The sequence below is a fragment of the Elaeis guineensis genome, chromosome 9, assembly GCF_000442705.2.
Source record: "Elaeis guineensis isolate ETL-2024a chromosome 9, EG11, whole genome shotgun sequence".
NCBI lineage: Eukaryota > Viridiplantae > Streptophyta > Magnoliopsida > Arecales > Arecaceae > Elaeis > Elaeis guineensis.
Genome location: NC_026001.2, coordinates 82,366,539 through 82,389,617, shown reverse-complemented (window position 1 = coordinate 82,389,617; position 23,079 = coordinate 82,366,539). Strand labels below are relative to the sequence as shown.

General features: G+C 36.6%; 1 protein-coding gene across 2 annotated transcripts in view; it reads right to left on the bottom strand.

The window, feature by feature from the left end:
* Nucleotides 1–3,114: 3,114 nt before the first annotated feature.
* LOC105051213 (ethylene-responsive transcription factor-like protein At4g13040) overlaps nt 3,115–23,079 on the bottom strand; it is a 45,657-nt gene continuing 25,692 nt past the window's right edge. For both annotated transcript variants that reach the window (XM_010931534.4, XM_010931536.4), the window contains 3 exons: nt 11,264–11,444; nt 3,601–3,722; nt 3,115–3,512 (listed from right to left, as the gene is read on the bottom strand). In XM_010931534.4, coding sequence (XP_010929836.1) covers nt 3,376–3,512; nt 3,601–3,722; nt 11,264–11,444 — 440 coding nt within the window. In that variant the 3' untranslated portion in view covers nt 3,115–3,375. The remainder of the gene's footprint in view (nt 3,513–3,600; nt 3,723–11,263; nt 11,445–23,079) is intronic.

The window sequence follows — 23,079 nt, the reverse complement described above, 5'->3', positions numbered from 1 at the left end:
ACTTTCTCTCTCTACTTTTTCTTTCTAAAACTTTCTCTCTCTAAAATTGTCTCTCTCTATAAAATTTATCTTTTTAAGATTGATTGAGTAAAGATTTTTTTTTTGATAATTTTGATCGAGCTTAGTGAAGGATTCTAATTTGTGATTGTCGGATAGCATGCCGGCACCTATCTTGGGTAAATCCAGATATCATTAGATTTGATCTATTTGATCTTTATAGAGCTAATTATATCTTATTCTGATCTTGATTAAATAATTTTTTTTGATCAAACTGATCTCTAATCATCGAGTACCGTGTTGGCCTCCATCATAACTGTTATCGAACACTACTAATTTGATCATCTTTAATCTCGATTGAACTGCCTATACCTTAATATGATCCTTGATCAAACAAGATTAGATGACTGACCGATCCAGGCTATAGGATGTGAAAGAGAAAATTCACATCATGCCTCACTTGATTATTCGTACTCTTTTTGAGTGTTAGACTTATTATGTTTAAGAGTGCAGTTATCTTGATAAAAAGATGTCTAATAGTAGGATATTACCATGTGATCTTTGAATTGAAGATTTTAGAAAGAAATTTATAGAATATAGATTTATTAGAATATATATGAGTAAGTAATGCTTCACTTTATCTAGATTTATTAGTAAATTATTAAATATTTTTTATATTAAAATATCTATAATTTATGAATCTAATGTATGATATTTTGAATTGCCAAATATGCTCTTTTCTAATGTGTTAAATGATTTATGATTGAATATATTGAATTTGATATAAATCATTCGATTAATTTTAGTATTGCATAGTTTATAAACTTTTCAAATTGGAATATAAAAGTGTTTTGATTTGAGATTGATTTTGACTTGCAACCTGATTATCTATCAAACCCTACTAGTGGGGGTTAAATGGTATTTTGATATTCTGCCAGTAAGAGCTATACACTGGTACTTTGATACCTTACCAAGGGGATTGTGTAATGGTATTTTGATATCCTGTCGATGAAGGTTGTGCACTAATATTTTGATATCCTGCCAGTAGAGGTTGTGTACTAATATTTTCGATATCCTATAAGTAGGGATTATACGCTAGTATTTCGATATCCTACCGATGGAGGTTGTGCGCTGGTATTTTATATCCTATCATTGAGGATTATATAGTGGTCTTTGAATAGTTTATAGCTGTTAAGGTGAACTAAATGTTTGAAAGAAATTGATTTATAAATGAGAATAAATTTAAAAATAAATTTTAAAAAGATTGAATTTACATAAATCTTATTTTGATTAGTATTGTATATTTTGAGTTCATGTATCTTACATGCTTATTTTCAATTTATTATTATTACTAAATTTATCTAACTAAATTATACATCATTTACTGGGCTATCTAGCTCATTACTCTATATTTTACTATTTTTACATATTCAAAGAATTAGCTTGAGTCGGAGATTTGATATGGAAAAGTGAATTAGAAGCAATATTTGATATCTTTATTTAGATTAGGATTTATTAATATTGATGAAAAACAATGAAATATTATTTTGTAAGATATTTAATTAAACATTAATTATTTGAATTTTATTCCGTTATTGCTTTATAATATATTGATAAGATGTCTTGTATACTTATGGGAGAGAAGAATTTTTCATAAGTATGCAACGGTTGCCATAATCCCTAGACTCACGATCTCAAATTAAGGACATAATAGAAGGCATAAAAAATATTGAGTGGGATAGATAAGGGGGTAGACTCAATGACTAACAATGTTGTGGGAGAAGAGATTTTAAGCTTCAAACCCCCACATGACAATTTACCTCAAGGTGACCCATTTTTTGCCCCACATAAAGGGAACTCTACATCAAGGTCATTCAAGTCCATCCTTGGTCTTGGAGCTTTCTAGGATTGAAGGCAGTAACGCTATTCATACCAGTAAAATTCTTCATGCACCCATGTGGCAATGATAATCCATCGGACACTAATCTTCAATTCATCTCATACATCGCATTCTTATGCAGTCAAAATCCTACTTTGCAATTTACTTAATGAGACAATTTCCTTACCCAGGCAAGTCTTATGCTTAACTCTGCAGAAGCTTGGGCACAATAGCAAGCAAGCATAGATTACAAGATGCAGACATGCGCAATATGGAGTCAAATACATGTAAGCATAGGGCTTGAGGGAGTGTTACAGATACAGTGCTCTAATTTAGCATAGGCCCAAAGATGTCAACACCTAAAGAAGTTGAATTGTCTCTATGATAGCCTTGCAGGGCTCAACAATTAAAATAAAAAAACAGGAAAAAAAATGAAAAAGAAAAAAAGTCTGATCATTGATTGCGTAGATGGATGAGTTCATGTCTTACCATGACTAGCTGATTTAGACCTAACAATAATAAAAATCACTGGAGAAGGCACAATGAATTAACATAAACTTAGCTTCGATTGCTGCTACTAATAAGGTAAGGTTATGCACATCTGGGCCTCATGCACAGGAACATCTTTTTTTAACTGTGTAAAAGAACTCTAACATAAATTCAATTGCTGTATAAAGATGCACCAATGCAATATCTCATACTCCATTGTTAAAGAGATAAGCACATGAAAGCTTGGAGAAGGTTTCCTTTCACCTTGCATACTTTCCCCATGCAAGTATGTTTAGGTAGACAGAAATAGGAGTACTAGGCACAAATGCAGAAATCATTTTTATGCCCTTCTGTCTCATGCACAGATGTCGACCATGTCCTCCGAGCACCAACACCGTAATACTATCAATGAGAGTAAAGCAGGTTGCATTTCGAATCAACCTTCAAAACCTTCTCATTTAGAAAAAATTATTAGGCACAGAGATGTCAATTTTAATTTTAACCAACTAGAACATTAGATGTTGGAGAATTGTTTTGATCAGAATGGGACTAACGGCATTATTCAATCAGAAAAACATTGACTGTACGTCATTAATCAATTAAAAACTTCTCGTGGAGCAGAAATCTATTAATCCTATTTCTGGGTTTAAGTCACCCCAGGGCTGCAGCCAGATTCCATGAACTGATTCAAACAGGCTTTAAGAACAGGCGTACAAGGAACCAGCAAAGGAAAATGATAAAACACAATATTAGGATAAAAGCCTCCAAATGCAGCCTTATATTGGCTAGTTGAAAATGGCAACAGAATTCTCTTACCAGAATTTAATATGTTTCATCAACCCTTGCTTGCCCTAATAGGGGCTTTATACACAGCAAATTAATGGAGAAATATAAGCTATACGCTACCTATATAAAATATGTAGACATAGACTAATCCCTATAGGAAAATTAAGGGTCAGTTGTAATTTGGCCTTTGGCCTGCTTGCATTATTCTGATTGCATTATTCTGATTACGAGACAGATGTATCAGCATCTCCATCATCAGATGCTGATGATGCATGGGTGCCTTGCTCATGCTCCCCATCATTACTCTGCAACTGGTTCTCAGGCTTCTTTCGCCTATCTGCACCAAGCCTTTTCTGATGTTCTGAAAAATAAAAGCAGTTTAACAATTATTACTGCTAATAACCTCAGACAACCATCATATGATCAGTATAAGTGAACTCTTAATTTACTCTTGTTGTTGATGGCATTGCGTGTCACTGCCAAGAAATCATCCCATTTGTACTGTCTTAGTTCTTGTTTCTCCTCCTCTGAGAGTTCAAAGTTGGGTTCTCTCCCGCACATGAAAGCAGCTCTGTAAATGACGATCAAGTTTCCAATTTTGAGAAACATGAAGCAACAGAGAGATCAGCTTATACATAATTTTCGAGAAAAGTTGTACATAGAAAAATGTAAATAAAGCTGTAGGTGTATTCTCCTAGCTAATATATATAAAGTCAGTCATGGAAAAAGAGAGAAAAAATAACCACATATCATGCATGGGACAACGTTATATTTTTGCTGCTTTAAGAATTGCTACTGCCAACTGGGCTTGCCTAAACTGTGAATGGTTTATGCTTATTTGCCAGGACAACAGAGAGATCACCTTATACATAATTTTTGAGAAAAGTTGTACATAGAAAAATGTAAATTAAGCTGTAGGTGTATTCTCCTAGCTAATATATATAAAGTCAGTCATGGAAAAAGAGAGAAAAAATAACCACATATCATGCATGGGACAACGTTATCTTTTTGCTGCTTTAAGAATTGCTACTGCCAACTGGGCTTGCCTAAACTGTGAATGGTTTATGCTTATTTGCCAGGACAGGGCAACCAACAAACACGACCTGCAGAACTGAATCATGAAAAGCATTCAGATATTTTTATCCGGCAGATGATGTTTTATACCTTATATTCATAGTTTGGATGCACACATTTGTAGACCTGCATTCATGCTAGATGACGAAGAAAAAAAAAAGGGAGAGCAAGGGAGAGAGGAGGAGAAAGAGGGGAAAGAGAGTCTGATTGCTATCAAGGAGAACTAAGAGTTACATAAGCAGATTTGCACTTGTCTCATGGTCTCTATCTACACAGCTGTATCTCGCCGCTGCTCCAAACCACATCCATTTTGTGGCATAATAGACCAGAAAATATATCCTACATAGATAGGTCGAAGAATCACCGGTGGGGTGGGTAATGTGTTTTCCAACTTAATTTCATAATACAATGTACAAGCACATTATTTATGCACATTATTCTTGCATCCACATAAATGTTGATTCCCATCAATAGCAGTTAGAAAAGCATTTGACCACAAACAACACCGCCACCCTCGAAATCTACAGTAAGTTCATTCTATATATTTTTCATCTCTCTTTTTACCTTCAAACAAGAGGCAAATAAAAAAAAGGAGAATTGTACTCAAAGATCCGTCCTGTGCATTTAAGTTGTTCCCAAATAGATAACAAAATGTTAGTCATATTAGTTTACAATTTATTCAGGGTAGATTTAGACCTTCTCCAGTATTAATGGATTTTATTTTATGTTATTATTTTATAGTGTAATTGTTTCTAAATAATCAACATCATGGCCCATACAAAAGGATAGTTTAGATAGCACCTGCTTAATATATTGATTTTGGTTTTTATTTTACATTTTAACATTCCTAATGAAATTTAGTAAGCAAGATTCCTACATGTCATGCTAACATGGTTCTAAGAGGATTTAGGGTCCACTCCAAAAAAAATGTACAAGAGAGAGACAGACAGTCTCGATGTGATTGTAAAAATCTTAAATGGCAATTTTAGCAACAACCAAATAATGGTAAGAAAGAAAAAAATGAAACAAATTCAGAATCTAGTGAAGTATGGACAAAAGTTTAAGATAAATGCGGCAAACATGATGAAATTGAGGTGGGAGTTGAAACTAGGAAGGATGAGATATTTTTTAGCGGACAATGAAGCTGACTAGTAGCACAATAGGGGATTTAAATAAACTTCATGCAATGGTCAATAAAGCATGTAGCAACTCAATATGCTTCAGATCTATGATTAAGAGTCCAAAATTATGGAGGAAATGACTAAGTGACCAACAAAGGCTTTGGAAGGTGGGAAGCAATTTGAAGACATTCCAATTCAAGAACTCCGCTGGATATCAGTCACTGACAAAGTAGGATCAAAATGGACCCATGGATCGGTTTTATGTTAATGACTCTTTTTAACCACTAATTATGATCTCTTTGTTGCTGAATTCAGGAAAAGGAAAGCTTGAAAATACCGTACCTTCTCTCTCCATTGCAGAAGCCTCTGCCTAATCTATGTACCCAAGTCACCCATTTCTCTTCTTAACTTTGGCTTCCCTTTCGCTTGTCACCCTCCATCCATCCATACGTTAAAGGAATTATTCAAGTTGGCACAAGCTATGTAATGACAGTTCCGAAAAAACATGATCCAAATTCCAATGTCAGATTCCCATTTTTCAGCTAGGGCAGAAGCTAAGCCTTGTATCCACCAAATGTAGCCAACATTCTAACTAGGTATGTCAGTTTCCAGACAAGCACTTGAGTTGAGAGCCTTGAGGCAACGTCATGGACATTGCTATCATTTTCCTCCATATTCTAGTGACCAAACTATGAATCTTTTGACAGTACCTTGTAATCCTACTAAAATATACCAACTTTCAAGGATTAAAGTGTAACCCATGATCATCAGCACATACCATGCCAAAGTCATATAAGCATGTGGTATGAGCTATACATACCAGTGTATTAGCATGTGCGACAAGCAGTAGCACAGAATGGCATGTATTATGCAACGCAAGGCTGGCAACAGCATCAGCAGACAGCAATTTGACTAAATTAATAGCATCACCAACTGTTTAATCAGGTTTTATAAATCTGCAACCAACAGAGTGTAAACTAATCTTTAGACTGAAGGTATCAGATGACTTCTGTTCTAGCAATTTGGTCATCCAATTCCCCTTCCCTTAAAATCAGTGACAAGTTGAATTGAATCACTGTTATCACCTACAGTTCATTCCTCACAAGCTAGATGGGTTTTGATAGGGATATAAATGAGTCAGACTTGGGTTGGATCCTTGCCGTATTGCATCTGAACTCGAAAAGAAAATCTGAGTTCTGATTCACCTTCAGATCCATCCAGATGAGTATGCTCCGAACTCATATCCAATCTCAGTTCAGAATCACATTCAAGTTTTTTTTATGTTCAATTCAGCACACGATTTTAGTAGACCAACAAGCCAAGGGTTAACTCTTTCAAAGCTAAGAGAACTTTTATCACAATAATCCTCTATATATAGTAAATCTGTAACAACTAACAAATACTAGCGGAAAAGGAGCATGATAGAAGAAACGAACGATTCCTTTTGAAAAAGTCCAATCACTTTTGAAACATATTTAAATTTCTATTTATCTTTGGTTTGATTAGAACATATTTAAAATCTTAGCGCTGGCTAGGATTTTGGAACTGAAATGGCAGTAGGCAAGAGTTAAGGAGAGCATGTCTACAAAAAAAACATAAATCCAAACATAGAGAAAAGGAATCAACACATATCATGTAGCCAATTCTCTTTATATTATTATATTTACATATGTAGTACATATATATAGTTTGTGCATATGTACTCAGGTTATCTAGTTTTCATATTTGAATATAGCTACATCCAATTCATTCCATTAAGAAATCGAATCCTATAATATGAAATCCAACTCTTATCTGATAAGGTCTTCAAAAACTTAATTTGGATCTATACTCGATGATTATAAAATAATCGGAGCAGGGTATCAAGTTTTCAGGTATGATTTACCCCCTTAGGTTTTTTGGGCACCTTCTTCAAATTTCTGAAACTCTTCTTCAAAGTTCTGAAACTTAGTTTTAGACTTTCAGGTAAGGTGTTGACTGAAATATCTGGTAGTTTCAATATTTATGATTCCTATATAAACAATGCCAACTAATTAACAAAATGTTAAAAGGATTATAAAAAAAGAAAAATAAGAAAAAAATATAGGTTCAGTACAAAGGTAAGGAGAAGCGAATACAAATCATTTCAAACAATAGCATGCTGTTTTAACATATAATTTCAGCTTTTTTGTTCCAAAGCTACAGACAAGTATTTCAAATTATATTAAAATAGACAACCATGATGAGATTAAAAGGGAAAAAGAGAATTCATGATAAACAGTAAAATTATAAAAATATTTAAAAAATACTCAGATAAATTCTTAGCTAAAAATGCAACACTTATTGGTGTGAATAAGTCTTGGTACGAATGGTTTGGGTATCTTTTGTAGTATCAAGAATTATAGAATAGGAATGATATTGAATGTCAATCAATAAAGAAAACAATACAGAATTTTAAGGGCTTTTTGCGCCTATATGCTTGCAAATATGGCTTATTGCATATATTTAGCCTCTATAAATCACTATTTGCATATACCCCTCAAATCATCTTGTTTTGCATAGGAACCCCTCCTTTAGGTTTTTTGGGCGATGGTGTTGATAAATAATCATTTTAATAGAAAAATTAAACCACTCTATTACTCCTTTACATTAATACCCCAAAAAATGTACATAAAAATATAACTCTTTTCAATACAAACTAGATATTAAATTTTTCAGGGGTATTAATATAGAAGGGTATTAGTGTCAAATGATACTCAAAATGGTTATTTGTTAATGTCATTAGCTAAAAATCTAATGGGAGGAGCATCCATGAAAAAACAAGATGATTTGAGGGGTTTACATAGATGTTAATAGTGATATTCAAATAGCAAATGTGCAACAAACCATACTTGCAAGGATATATATGCAAAAGAAGAATCTATATTTGAAGGCACAACTAGCAAATATTAACTCTCCTATGAAAATGTGAACCATTAAATTTTCAACTATAAAAATGATTAATATAAAATTTGCTTCATCAGCTGGCAGGTTCAATGTAGTACACCAAATATAAGTGCATGATCAAAAATTAAAATTTCCTCAACATCCAGATTCTCTTTTCAAAAGATTACAACATTGAAAATTTTTTAATTTCTTTACTCTGTATAAAAATTATACCACAAAGTTGGGAATTTCATAAAAAGTAACATCCTATTTTTTTAGAAAGATTGCTCACTTACAAAAAGAAAGATCAAGTTTAAATACTTTTATCACAGGCAAGAATTTTCCAAGAGCTTAAAACTAACATAAAAATTAGTTGAAAAAAGTTTCATCCCAACTTCCAACAAATACCAAAAATGTTTCCAAATCTTTGAAAGTAACAAAATTGAATGTGGATCTCACAGAAGTGCTTTGTAGAGGCCACATCTCCACTAACAAGGAAGCCCTACCCATCAAACAAAATAACAAAAACAAGAAGAATCCCAAAAGAAGGTTAGCATGCCTTACATAAGTTGTTCAGACCAAGGCTACTGAATATCTGATAACAAGAACAAAACAAGCTAAATTTCCTAAAAATTTGGATAGATTCTAGATGAATTTCTGGCAAAACCAATACGATTTAATGAAATATTTCAATTTCAGCAAAAAACAATAAAATATGATCCAACCTTCAGCATCACTTATCTGGTGCTAAACCAAGATTTGAACATAGCAAGGCCTATATTTTCTTGTTATCTTGAGCTTATCACCAATCTCATTTTTACTTCTTCCTTCCCTTTTTTAACCTCCAATTTCATTCCTATTAATTTATGAATAAACAGCAAATCTAATGATTGTTAATTATTCTTCTCCTCCCTAACCTTCTTTTCCCTTCTCTGTCATACAGAGATAAAACTTTCTAGATAACATGATTCACAACAGGCTTCAACATTTACAGACAACACTTATTTGGTTCCCGAGCTATCCCCTTAGTTATTGTCATTTGCTGATTTCATTCGTGAAAATGACTGAGAGAATCTGCAGAAGAAGCATCTGTTGATCTAGTGCCCGGCACATATTCCTGGCAATATCTTCAAGATGTAGTGCCTGATGTTGATCTGTAATAGCTGTAGATTGAATACAATAACTAAAAATCAAGCTTAACAAACAGATGTTGCTTTAATGTCATGATAATCTTGTATGCATGATAAGTTAATCCTATCATGATAAGTGCTCATTTTTACTCATCAATAAAAGGGTTTATATATATTCTTTTCCTCTGCAGCTGCACCAAGCTTTCAAATATCTAACAGGAAGCTGCACTTGACATATTAAATTGAATGAGTTTTAGAACATGAGTTGGCAACGTTTGTAGAAGTGCATCAAAAGTAGAGGGGAAAAAAATTAAGATGTTGGCTGGAATGCGTTCCACTGATGCAATTCAAATCTACATCATTATAAGCTTTTAGTTGCTACAGGGCAGACTCAATTGATACCATCGTGAGTACAAAAGTGTTTAAGATATATATTTTTTTCATCTGTGTTACACAGCTTGTATTATGTGCACATTGCATATCCATGGCATATGTATACATGCTATGTTTGAGAGGCTGAGCCTAACATTGTGTAAAAGTGTACATTAAAGCTGTCTCTTCTGATGGATCATTCCACATAAGTAGCATCTTTGACATTTGCTCTATCCACTTACACACGCAATGGGGTCAAACACATTAAAAATGTAAACGTACAAAGAATGAAAAATAACAGGATACAAATCCGTGGAAGTGTACATCCGCATATTAGGAGGCCAAGCATACAATTAGCAAAGATTTTTCTATGGAAGCTGTAGAATTAGGCAGAGTTCTGATTTAGAATCCATTGATGGAAAGCATGAAATAAGCCCACCTAAATGTCTTGTTACAGTTGACAGGATTAACTACAAGAGAAGACATTTAAGAAGGTTAAAATTGACCTTGAAGAGTTAGAAGTCTGACCATAATTTACGTATAGTCATATAAGGGCTTCTCTAGGAGATTCATCAATTTATGAAATAAAAATCATATATGTCAAAACATCAACAGCTAAAAGGAACCATCGGAATATTGTTCAGATCTTTTATCAGTTTATTGGTTAATTAAGGTCTTCTGACCAATGTTATTAAGTAACTTAATGATGTAATTATTTGACTTGTATTGTGAAATCTGATTAGTCAAGTGATTGGGCTGGGAAAGGAGCCCGGGTTCATGAGTGAGAAGTGAGATTTGAGTTTGCATAGTAGAAAGCTTATTTCTTTTATGAAGATTACAAGTTTGCCCTACTGGAATGCAGTAAAAGGGTTTTATCATCATTGCAAGGCTTCTTAAATAAAACTTTTTTCCGATGTTAAGATTATACTTGAAATCCAGGACTTCCTCTACACCAGGCTGATGGTTTCTAGGGTTTCCAAAAAGAAGACTACTCCCAGCAAAATAGGCCACCAAGATAAATTTTGCAGCTTTTTCTGCTGTTATTTATCTTTTTTGTGGTAAACAAGATCGTTAAAGACATGAAACTCAATCTAGATCACAGATTCTTCATCCACAAGTATTAGTTCTTAAATTTTTCATGCCTAAAATACTCAGTTGCTACCTTACACCTCATTCCATCAGGGTTAGACCTGCATCAAGTAATTAGTAGACAAAGATCAAGACATGTTATAAGATATGGCAGTTTCAGTTGATTGGTAATGAAGTTGAGGGCATTCTCATAAAAGAGTAGCAATAAAATAATTGTCCTTCAAAGACTAAGTCAATGACCAAAATTATCCATCACAGAAATTTTTGTACAAGTGCAGGCTTCAATCTGAGAAGCAAATTTGTCAAAGCAATTTGAAATTGGATGCAATCAAGAAAAAGCACAAGTAGCAATTTTCAAATTTTAGGACACCAGTAGAAATGAAAATCATATAGCAATCGCATTGAGTAGTGTGTGCAAATACCTGTCATACAATCGGGCCGCTTCCTCTTGTGATCCAACAGTGCCCAAGTGGATTTGCTTCTTGTCGACTTTTATTGCCGCCTGCCATTTCATATTTTTGAAATAAACACCCCTCATTATGCATTGTTCTTGGTCTTCAAAGTGCTTTCTCCTGTGTCGCTTCCGGCGTTTGATTTGTTTACCTGCAAATGAAAATGCAATAGCAAAATTTATTAAAAAAACACATCTAATATTGATAGAAATGATCAAAAAGTAACACATCAGCTTTCTTTCCAGATTACTTTCTCTTTTTGTAAAAGAAAGTCCCTTGCCCACTCTTTTTTAAATGCATAAAAGTCAATACAGTGAAAACTACTGATTGACAAATTCATTACTAAGAGAACTAGAAGAAGGGGAATAATAAGATTAATTTGTATCATTCGGTATCAACATAGTATGATAGGCCTAATATAGGGTTATACATAAGTACTAAGGAGCAAAGCAGGCCAGGAATATAAGAATCTAACTGTTCCAAGTTAACCATATAGGGCCTAGTAGAATATATTGCTATATTGGTATTCCAGCCCTAAGCATTAGCTCATTGAGGTCAAATACAACTAACATTCCTCCTTTTCTCCAATGTGGAGCTCTATTATTTTCGTATTTTAACTAAACATTGCTATCGAGGCCAATGGTGGCCATACTAAGGAATCTAAAAACTTATATTACATGAATCATCTAGTATGAATATGTTCATTTTTCCTAGTATATAAACAAATTATTGCCAATAAATTATCACTAAATGGAAGAAAATTGCAACTTACTCATTATATGCTTGTCCCGATAATTTCATAATGCAAATTTCAAATTTCCAAGAACAAGCAGAATGTAGTGAGTACGTAGCATAGCACAATAAATACATCAATTGTTTCCAATTGATACACACCAGAACTAACCATAGGTGACATAACAGAACCAACCAATCAGAGCCCACCACAAGCTTGCTGCAAAGTATTCACCTTGGCCAATCAGCTCTTGCCATGTGGCTAGTTCAGGGCTGCATGAAGATGCCCAAATCTACCCCCATCTAGCTACAGCTGGCACACGATGGCAAATGATTTTCGTAACCCTGAGATAGGCAGGAATTAGTGTGGGGGGTGCGAATGGTTATCCAAAACAGCCAACTCACACATCCCCAAATTCCATAGCAATAGGTACCAGCCCTTGCCTATAAAAATTACTCCAAGGGGCTCTCCTAGTAAGTTCTAAGTTCAAAGTGCCGAGGGAAGTTTAGATTTTGAGTTCTGAAGCTAAGTTCTAAGCCTAAGTTCATAGTTCTAAGCTCTATAGGCTCTCGAGTTTCTAACTTGCTACACATATTGAACCTCCCCTATTTCCCTAAAAGTTATCTGACTTGGGCATCTGCTGGACACTTTCCAGCAAAAAAGCTTTCCGTCTGTGGTGTTTCAAAACCAGGCTTGGTGTTGGATTGAAGAAATGTTTTCAAATGTTTCAAGTTGGATAAGTGGCTCTCAAGCCAACCATAGGTTGGTCATGTCTCATAATGATCATCGACTGACAGGCTCCAGCTTGAACTAGATTGGCCACCCAATGACTTTAGGGAGGCAACACCTCCATTCATCGAGTGAGCCATCCAACGGTTTCACAAATGCAACACTTCCATGTAGGAACCAGATCTAGGGTTTCAGGGTTAGATCTTGAAACTTTTTCAAGATCATACAGCGGAAGACTAAAATAAATCAAAATTATTTTCTAAAATCAGAGAATCCCTAGATCTAAAATCCTATTACATGATTATTACATAGCATTAAATCACAAATTAAAATATATAAATATAGCATGAACTACATGTTGATCATATCAACATGTTTCTATACTACATCTAATGTATGTATTAAACAATAGATCAGATCTATTACCTTGCAAGTTAGACGTTCTAATCTCGCTGATCCAGGCTTGAGGATGATGTTGCAAGCCGCACACGCGTCCGGTCTCTAGGAGTCGTCCACACGAGCCCACAAATCTCGATCAGAAGTCCTGCTTCAGAAAATCAGCACAGTATGCTAGTACTGCGCTGATCCTTCTTTGATGGTTGATCAGGTGCCACCTTCTTCTTGATTTGGACTCTTCCAAAGATGGAAAGTAGAAGGAGTTTCAGATCTGAGACGCTCTCAGGAAACTCAAAATGGAGGGAGGAAAGATATGAAAACAAACAACCCGAGAAGAAGACCCTCTTCTTCTTCTCGTTTCTCTCTCTAGACACCCTAACTTGTGTCTTTTATATCTCCACGACCCAAAGTCTTTCTCTCTGATTTTTGGATGGCCCAAAGATCTCTCAAATCTCTGTCTTCACCGAAAATTTCATGAAGAAACTCGTTTTATATAGAGAGATATGATAGAGTCCTTGTCTAGGTCAAATACCTAGTCAAGGCTTATCCAAACATAGCAAGTTAAGGGGCGCCCAACTCTTGAGCACCTCCTTATTTTCGTGCATGGATCACTAGCAAAGGGTACATAATGTGTACCCTAAAAGCTACGAAAATTCCAAAAAAAATTGGATAGATTCGGTGCAAAATTGAAAGAGTTTTGGATTTCTAAAACTCTATCTCATAGAATTCGAAATCCAAACTTATTCTTTTTTTATTTGATCCAAACCACCTTCCATGTAAAAAAGAAGAGAGGAGACCTTTTGTGAACGTGGGAGAGACCTGGGAGAGGGCTTTTGTCGCACAAAATAAGAGGAGATTGGCGTTGAATGAGAGAGAGGGCGTGGGGAAGGCTTATGTGGTGCAAGATGGAATCCTAGTTTTACTAGGATTCTATCTTATGACTTGTTTTAATTTGGTTTCTCAAACCAAATCAAACCAAAATTAGATCAACCCAATTAAAATAGGTCTTAACCCAATTAAGAACCTAATTTAATCAGATTAAATTAGATTTAAATCTGATTTAATTTTCTAATCAAATTAGAAATTAGATGGACCCAAGTCCTAGTTGAACTAGGACTAGTTTTTCTTTGCACTTGGCTTATCCAATAAATCAATTGGACTTATCCAATCAAGCCCAAATCAAATCTAATTAAATCATATTTAATTAGACTTAATCTCAACCCATTGGCTTAATCAAATTAAGCCAATTAGCAATCGAATTGCTAATCGATCCTCCTGCAACACTTGCACTGGGTTAAATGTCAATCGTATTGATCATTTAACCCTAGAACGATTCTTAATCGTTGATCAATCATCCGATCGGATCATGAACTCTAATGTGTGTGACCTCATAGGTCCGAACCTAAGCCGGTAGCACAGGAACAAATTTCTGTACCAATCGAAGTGACCATCTAGCAATGATACCCGACGACTGGATAGGTCAAATGTGTAGAACAATATCCTTAGAACCCATGCGGATATAGTTTTCATATAATTCATCCCTTGACCAAAATGATCATAGGACACCCCAGAGTTCAACTGTCAACTCTGATCAGGTTGTCCACATTGTATTTCAAAGTATCAAATCCATCTGATGGATTATCCTGGCCAAGGTTTTGCTAAATTGAAATACAGTGACTCATTCTTCTTCAACTCTTGGAGTGGTCAATCCCATCTCGATCACACTCTGACTTCGCAAGTACTTGACTGTGCCCAGAAGCCTTCCATCCCTGAATTAGAAATTCAGTTAGTCCAGTACCAAAGCACAGTGAGTTGCTTGCAAGTCACTGAGGCGATCTCAAGTCTAAGGGACACTTATACCTATATCCCATCAGAGACATTCTCGACAGCAGAATACTCTGTAGTTGGTCACGTTCAATGATGATATACCAATACATCTAATCTGTATGCCATACCAGTGTCTCCACACTCTTTGGTTAAGAGGACAACCAACCCATATGACCTACAGCGACCTATGCTAGATAGAAGCTATCGTCCTTATTAACAGCCTATCATTTGATCGTGAACTGTTTTAAGGACTAATCGATAAATCCTCTCTTTATCAATCTAAATAGTCCTAAGGACTTCATCATAACAACGGAGTTCATTAGAAGATGAAAGCTTATGATGAAAATGCCAAATATATTTTATTTATTAACAAATCAATTACAATACTTGGTTGCTCAACCGTCAACAGCTTGACGATTGGCTTTTTGGGACACATTTTCCAACAACTCCCACTTGTCCTAAAGCCACTCGGCACAGTATCTAATACCCATCTTCGACTTGTGGTTGTCAAACTCCTTTATCGCCAGGGCTTTAGTGAAGGGGTCGGCCAGGTTCTCCTTTCCGTCGATTTTCTGAAGATCGACGTCACCTCGATCCACGATCTCTCGGACCAGGTGGAAGCGGCGCAAGATGTGCTTCGTCCGCTGATGTGCTTTAGGTTCCTTCGCCTGAGCTATGGCACCAGTGCTGTCGCAGTAGAGCAGGACCGGACCATCGAGGGAGGGTGCTACTCCGAGCTCGTTGATGAATTTTCTCAGCCACACAGCTTCCTTCGCAGCATCCGATGCTGCGATGTACTCCACTTCACAAACAGAGTCCGCCACAGTATGTTGCTTGGAACTCTTCCAGCAGATGGCTCCACCATTCAGAGTAAAGATATAACCCGACACGCTCCTGCTGTCATCATGGTCAGATTGGAAGCTAGAGTCTGTGAACCCCACAAGTTTCAGATCTGACTCGCCATAAACCAACCATTATTTTTAGTATTTCTCAAATACTTAAGGATGGCTTTAACCACTTTTCAGTGATTTTCTCCAGGATCAGATTGGTATCTACTCACTACTCCTAGTGAGTATGCCACATCTGGTCTTGTACATGTCATGGCGTACATGATAGATCCCACGGCTGAAGCATATGGGACTACTCATATGCTCTCTCTTCAGGAGTTGTCGGACAATCCTTCTTAGAGAGAGAAATTCCTTGGCCTATCGATAGATAATCCTTCTTAGAATTCTCCATGCTGAACCTCTTCAGCACAGTGTCTATGTACATGGACTGGGATAACCCAAGCATCCTTTTAGATCTATCCCTATAGATCTTCATCCCTAGGATATAGGATGCTTCACCCAAGTCCTTCATGGAGAACTGTGATGACAACCAAACTTTTATTCCTTGTAGTGCGGGGATGTCATTCCCGATTAAGAGAATGTCATCTACGTACAAGACAAGGAATACCACAACTGGACCATTTGCCCATTTATAGATGCAGGGCTCTTCTCCATTCTTAATGAAGCCATACGTTTTGATCACCTTATCAAAACGCATGTTCCAACTCTGAGAAGCTTGCTTCAATCCATAAATGGATCTCTGAAGCTTGCACACCTTGGACTCATCTGTGGATGTAAACCCCTCAGGTTGTATCATATACATCTCTTCGGTCAGCTCTCCATTCAGGAAAGCTGTCTTTACATCCATCTGCCAGATCTCATAATCCAGATGGGCAGCTATTGCAAGCATTATTCGAATGGATTTGAGCATTGCCACAGGAGAAAATGTCTCGTCATAGTCAATACCATAACGTTGACGATACCCCTTGGCGACCAGACGGACTTTATAGGTCTCCACCTTTCCGTCTGCGCCCCTCTTCCTTTTGAAGACCCATTTACACCCAATGGATTTAACCCCTTCAGGTGGTCAACCAATGTCCATACATCGTTGACCTTCATGGACTCCATTTCGGATTTCATGGCTTCAAACCATTTCTCGGAATCAGGTCTCTGCATTGCATCCATATAGGTGATCGGATCCTCATTATTCTCATCAAGTTCGATGGGATCACCGTTCCGGACCAAGAAATCGTAGTATCTGTCCGGCTGACGCGGTACTCTACCGGATCGCCTTAATGGTGCAGGTACATTGGGCTCCGGATCTAATCTAATCATATCCGACTCAGGTTCAGCTATTGGTGTTGGTCCTTCTACCTGTTGAACTTCATCAAGTTCAACCTTAGAGGCAACGGTTCCTTTACCAAGGAACTCCTTTTCTAAAAAGATTGCCTTAAGATTGACGAACACCTTTTGTTCATCAGCATGGTAGAAAAAATATCTTTTTCTCTTTGGGGTACCCTATGAATGAGCATTTGTCAGACCTAGGTCCAAATTTGTCTGTGACTAATCGTTTGACATAGGCCGGGCACCCCCAGACCCTAGGGTGTGAAAGTGCTGGCTTACGTCCCGTCCATATCTCATATGGAGTCTTAATTACAGACTTACTTGGAACCCTATTTAATAGATAACAGGTCGATTCGAGTGCATATCCCCAGAAGGATATCGGCAAGCTAGCAAAACCCATCATGGATCGGACCATGTCTAACAGAGTCTGATTCCTCCTTTCAGACACACCATTATGCTGTGGTGTTCCTGGAGGAATCCATTGGGAGAGAATCCCATTCTCTCCTAGATATGTGAGAAACTCACTAGAAAGGTATTCTCCTCCTCGATCAGATCGAAGAGTTTTAATACTCTTCCCAGTTTGTTTTTCTACTTCACTTCGGAATCGTTTGAACATTTCAAATGAATCCGACTTATGTTTCATCAGATAGACATCCATATCGGGATAGGTCATCCGTGAAAGTTATGAAGTAAAAATATCCACCTATAGCACTGGTGCTCATGGGCCCGCATACAACAGTATGTACTAGGCCCAAGAGCTCAGTAGCTCTCTCACCTTTTCCAGTAAAAGGTGACTTGGTCATTTTACCAAATCACAGGTTGGAAGTGATTCACAATCACTAACTTCGAGGATTCTCTCTTGAGTCAACCTATTTATTCTGTTCTTGTTTATATGACCTAGCCTACAGTGCCATAAGTAGATATCTGACACACTATCTAATCTAGGATGCTTGCCGGTAGAATAGACTCTTATCAGGCTTGATCTTTTTAGTCTGGCTCTGTACTGATGTCCCAGCCTGAACTTGCATCTTCTTTACTTTCTTCTTCTTGTTCTTCTTCCCTTTCTTAAAAGGTCGAAAACCAAAAGACGAACCTCCCACTAAGTTCACCGACTCCTTGTGAAGTTGGTGATCCTTCTCAAAGTTCTGAAGCAACCCCAGTAACCCGTGGTAGTTCTCTTCAGGCTTTGTCATTCTATAATGAGTGAGGAATGGGAGATAAGACTTGGGCAACAAGTTCAGTCCTGCATCTTTCCCAAGCTGCTTATGCAAAGAAAGCTGAGCTTGCTCAATCGTTCCATCATGTACAATACATGATCAGTGACAGAAGCACCATCCCTCATTTTGGCATTGAAGATGGCACAACGAGTCCTGTGCCTCTCCACGTCATCGAGTGTGCCAAAGGCATCCTCCAACACTTGAAACATGTCCTTTGGCTGAGCCGTCTCGAATCTGCGACTGAACTCGTCGCTCATGGCAGCCAGCATGATACAATGCACCGTGGTCCGATCATTGAGCCACTTCTGGTAAGTGTCTCTGACTGTTCCACGTGCATTGACAGCTGGCTCCTCAGGTGCAGGATCCATTATCACATATAGGATCCGTTCATGCTCCAGGACTATCTTCAACTTTCGGTACCAGCTACTGAAGTTGGATTCCACCAACTTATCATTATCCAACAATGATCGGAGCGATAGGAAAGTGGCCATATTTGCACAAAGGAGAACCATAACCTAATTAGTAATTGATTCATTAAATCTAAAGATTTGGACTTTAATCAAAAGGTTTCTCCTACTATTTTATTCGAATTGATAGCATCTACCTCCAATTCGAGGAATTACCCTAATTCCTTAGTGGGTACTAGAATCCACTTAGACTGCACACAAGCCCAACTTTGGTTGGCCAACCCATGTACATCTAAGGGTAGGTTCATAACCAATTGTTTCTCTAAACAATTTTTAGTAATTTTAATTTTGCCCCAGAAACCTAATCAGTAGGCTTTGGCCTCCACTGTAAGGATCCGGTTAGGTCCAACCATTAACATGATCATACTTGATGTATCTAACCAACGAATGATTAAACCCAACTTTGGTTGGTCCACCTAACCACCATTAGAGAGACACTTCCAAGTCATCATATGATGAGTGATAATTCCATTAGTCAACAAGCACCAGGCCTTTGGGTCTGCAATGATTATTGAGTTAATGGACTCATTATCAAACACCTTAATGGGAGGCTATGACTCAGTTATCTCCATAACTTTGTCATTTTAAGGACCTAATAATTTTAGAGGATTTAAATAATATAGAAGATGAGGTCAAATGAACCAGCTTATCATGATCCTCCCACTGGCTTCACCAAGTCAGCTTAAGAGAGACCATTTAAAAAGGCTGGTCTAGGAGCACCTAAATCAATCACACTGATTTACCTAGCTGACATGGGTCAGCTCGAATAGTCAAGTGATCCGATCAAAACATAATTTCACCAAGAGGCCAGGTAAGTTCGATCAGTAGGAGGGTCTGCCAAAGCTTGCCTTAGACACCATCAGAAATGGTCAGGTAAGCGGGCTCCCAATTAAAAACCACCGGTCTGGTTTATCTTAGACACCAACTGGTTTAATTAGTTTCGATTAGATCAACCTACCGGTTCGTGCTAGACCGCTTAGCCAAAAATCAAGTCCATTTGGTTCTCGTTAAAGACATGGACTTGACCAACTACAACTATTGTAATTGATCTAGAGAATCCTTGACCTAATCTAAGACAATAATTGATTAAATTTAGTCAATTCTCTAATTAAGTCCATCTTCAATCTAACCATAGGTCTAACCCAATTAATGGACCTAATTCCCACTAACCCATTAACCTAATTTGTTATGGTTTGTGTCTTAGGTTCTTCAATTCACAATCCTAGAATCTAATCAAACAACTTCTTAATTCTTAATTAAGTTTTGGGCTGAGGGTTGGGTTCGACTTTTCAAAAAATAATTTTCATATTTGTAAAACAATTTTACAATATGATTCTACCAACCATATTGCATGTTTGATTCATAATCAAGATACAAGTGAAATAAACATGAAACTACTTTAGATCTAATCTAAACAGGTTCATGTAATTGAAATAATTTCAACTTTAAATAATTTCTTTGCACAAAAATTATTAACAAAGAGATTTTATTTCAGATTTAAACATCTTTTAAATCTAATAAATCATAAATTTAATCTAGATCATATCTAACAAATTTTGATTAAAGATAGATCTACACAAATTAGGACAACCTTTGCACTGTAACGGGTAAACCTTACAGCAGGACAACCTTGCAGTTCGTGATTGATCTAAAATTTTAATTTTAGATTTAATAATCAGATTATAAATTAGATCTAATCTAAGAAATAATCTAAGCATATATAAATAATCATGTAATAAAGAACCTTGCTCTGATACCAATTGTAGGAACCAGATCTAGGGTTTCAGGGTTAGATCTTGAAACTTTTTCAAGATCATACAGCGGAAGACTAAAATAAATCAAAATTATTTTCTAAAATCAGAGAATCCCTAGATCTAAGATCCTATTACATGATTATTACATAGCATTAAATCACAAATTAAAATATATAAATATAGCATGAACTACATGTTGATCATATCAACATGTTTCTATACTACATCTAATGTATGTATTAAACAATAGATCAGATCTATTACCTTGCAAGTTAGACGTTCTAACCTCGCTGATCCGGACTTGAGGATGATGTGCAAGCCGCACACGCGTCCGGCCTCTAGGAGTCGTCCACACGAGCCCACAAATCTCGATCAGAAGTCCTGCTTCAGAAAATCAGCACAGTATGCTAGTACTACACTGATCCTTCTTTGATGGTTGATCAGGTGCCTCCTTCTTCTTGATTTGGATCTTCCAAAGATGGAAAGTAGAGGAGTTTCAGATCTGAGACGCTCTCAGGAAACTCAAGATGGAGGGAGGAAAGATATGAAAACAAACAATCCGAGAAGAAGACCCTCTTCTTCTTCTTGTTTCTCTCTCTAGACACCCTAACTTGTGTCTTTTATATCTCCACGACCCAAAAGTCTTTCTCTCTGATTTTTGGATGGCCCAAAGATCTCTCAAATCTCTGTTTTCATCGAAAATTTCATGAAAAAACTCGTTTTATATAAAGAGATATGATAGAGTCCTTGTCTAGGTCAAATACCTAATCAAGGCTTATCCAAACATGGCAAGTTAAGGGGCGCCCAACTCTTGAGCACCTCCTTATTTTCGTACATGGATCACTAGCAAAGGGTACATAATTGTACCCTAAAAGCCATGAAAATTCCAAAAAAAATTTGGATAAATTCGGTGCAAAATTGAAAGAGTTTTGGATTTCTAAAACTCTATCTCATAGAATTCGAAATCCAAACTTATTCCTTTTTGATTTGATCCAAACCACCTTCCATGTAAGAAAGAAGAGAGGAGACCTTTTGTGAACATGGGAGAGACCTGGGAGAGGGCTTTTGTCGCACAAAATAAGAGAAGATTGGCGTTGAATGAGAGAGAGGGCGTGGGAAGGCTTATATGGTGCAAGGTGGAATCCTAATCTTACTAGGATTCTATCTTATGACTTGTTTTAATTTGGTTTCTCAAATCAAATCAAACCAAAATTAGATCAACCCAATTAAAATAGGTCTTAACCCAATTAAGAACCTAATTTCATCAGATTAAATTAGATTTAAATCTGATTTAATTTTCTAATCAAATTAGAAATTAGATTGACCCAAGTCCTAGTTGAACTAGGACTAGTTTTTCCTTGCACTTGACTTATCCAATAAACTAATTGGACTTGATTCAATCAAGCCCAAATCAAATCTAATTAAATCATATTTAATTAGACTTAATCTCAGCCCATTAGCTTAATCAAATTAAGCCAATTAGCAATCGAATTGCTAATCGATCCTCCTGCAACACTTGCACTGGGTTAAATGTCAATCGTATTGATCATTTAACCCTAGAACGATTCTTAATCGTTGATCAACCATCCGATCGGATCATGAACTCTAATGTGTGTGACCTCATAGGTCCGAACCTAAGCCGGTAGCACAGGAACAAATTCCTGTACCAATCGAAGTGACCATCTAGCAACGGTACCCGACGACGGAGAGGTCGAATGTGTAGAACATCCTTAGAACCCATGCGGATATAGTTTTCATATAATTCATCCCTTGACCAAAATGATCATAAGACACCCCAGAGTTCAACTGTCAACTCTGATCAAGTTATCCACATTGTATTTCAAAATATCAAATCCATCTGATGGATTATCCTGGCCAAAGTTTTGCTAAATTAAATACAACGACTCATTCTTCTCCAACTCTTGGAGTGGTCAATCCATCTCGATCACACTCTGACTTCGCAAGTACTTGACTGTGCCCAGAAGCCTTCCATCCCTGAATTAGAAATTCAGTTAGTCCAGTACCAAAGCACAGTGAGTTGCTTGCAAGTCACTGAGGCGATCTCAAGTCTAAGGGACACTTATACCTATATCCCATCAGAGACATTCTCGACAGTAGAATACTCTGGAGTTGGTCACGTTCAATGATGATGTACCAGTACATCTCACTTGTATGCCATACCAGTGTCTCCACACTCTTTGGTTAAGAGGACAACCAACCCATATGGCCTACAGCGACCTATGCTCGATAGAAGCTGTCGTCCTTATTAACAGCCTATCATTTGATCGTGAACTGTTTTAAGGACTAATCGATAAATCCTCTCTTTATCGAATCTAAATAGTCCTAAGGACTTCATCATAACAACGGAGTTCATTAGAAGATGAAAGCTTATGATGAAAATGCCAAATATATTTTATTTATTAACAAATCAATTACAATACTTGGTTGCTCAACCGTCAACACCTTGACGATTGGCTTTTTGGGACACATTT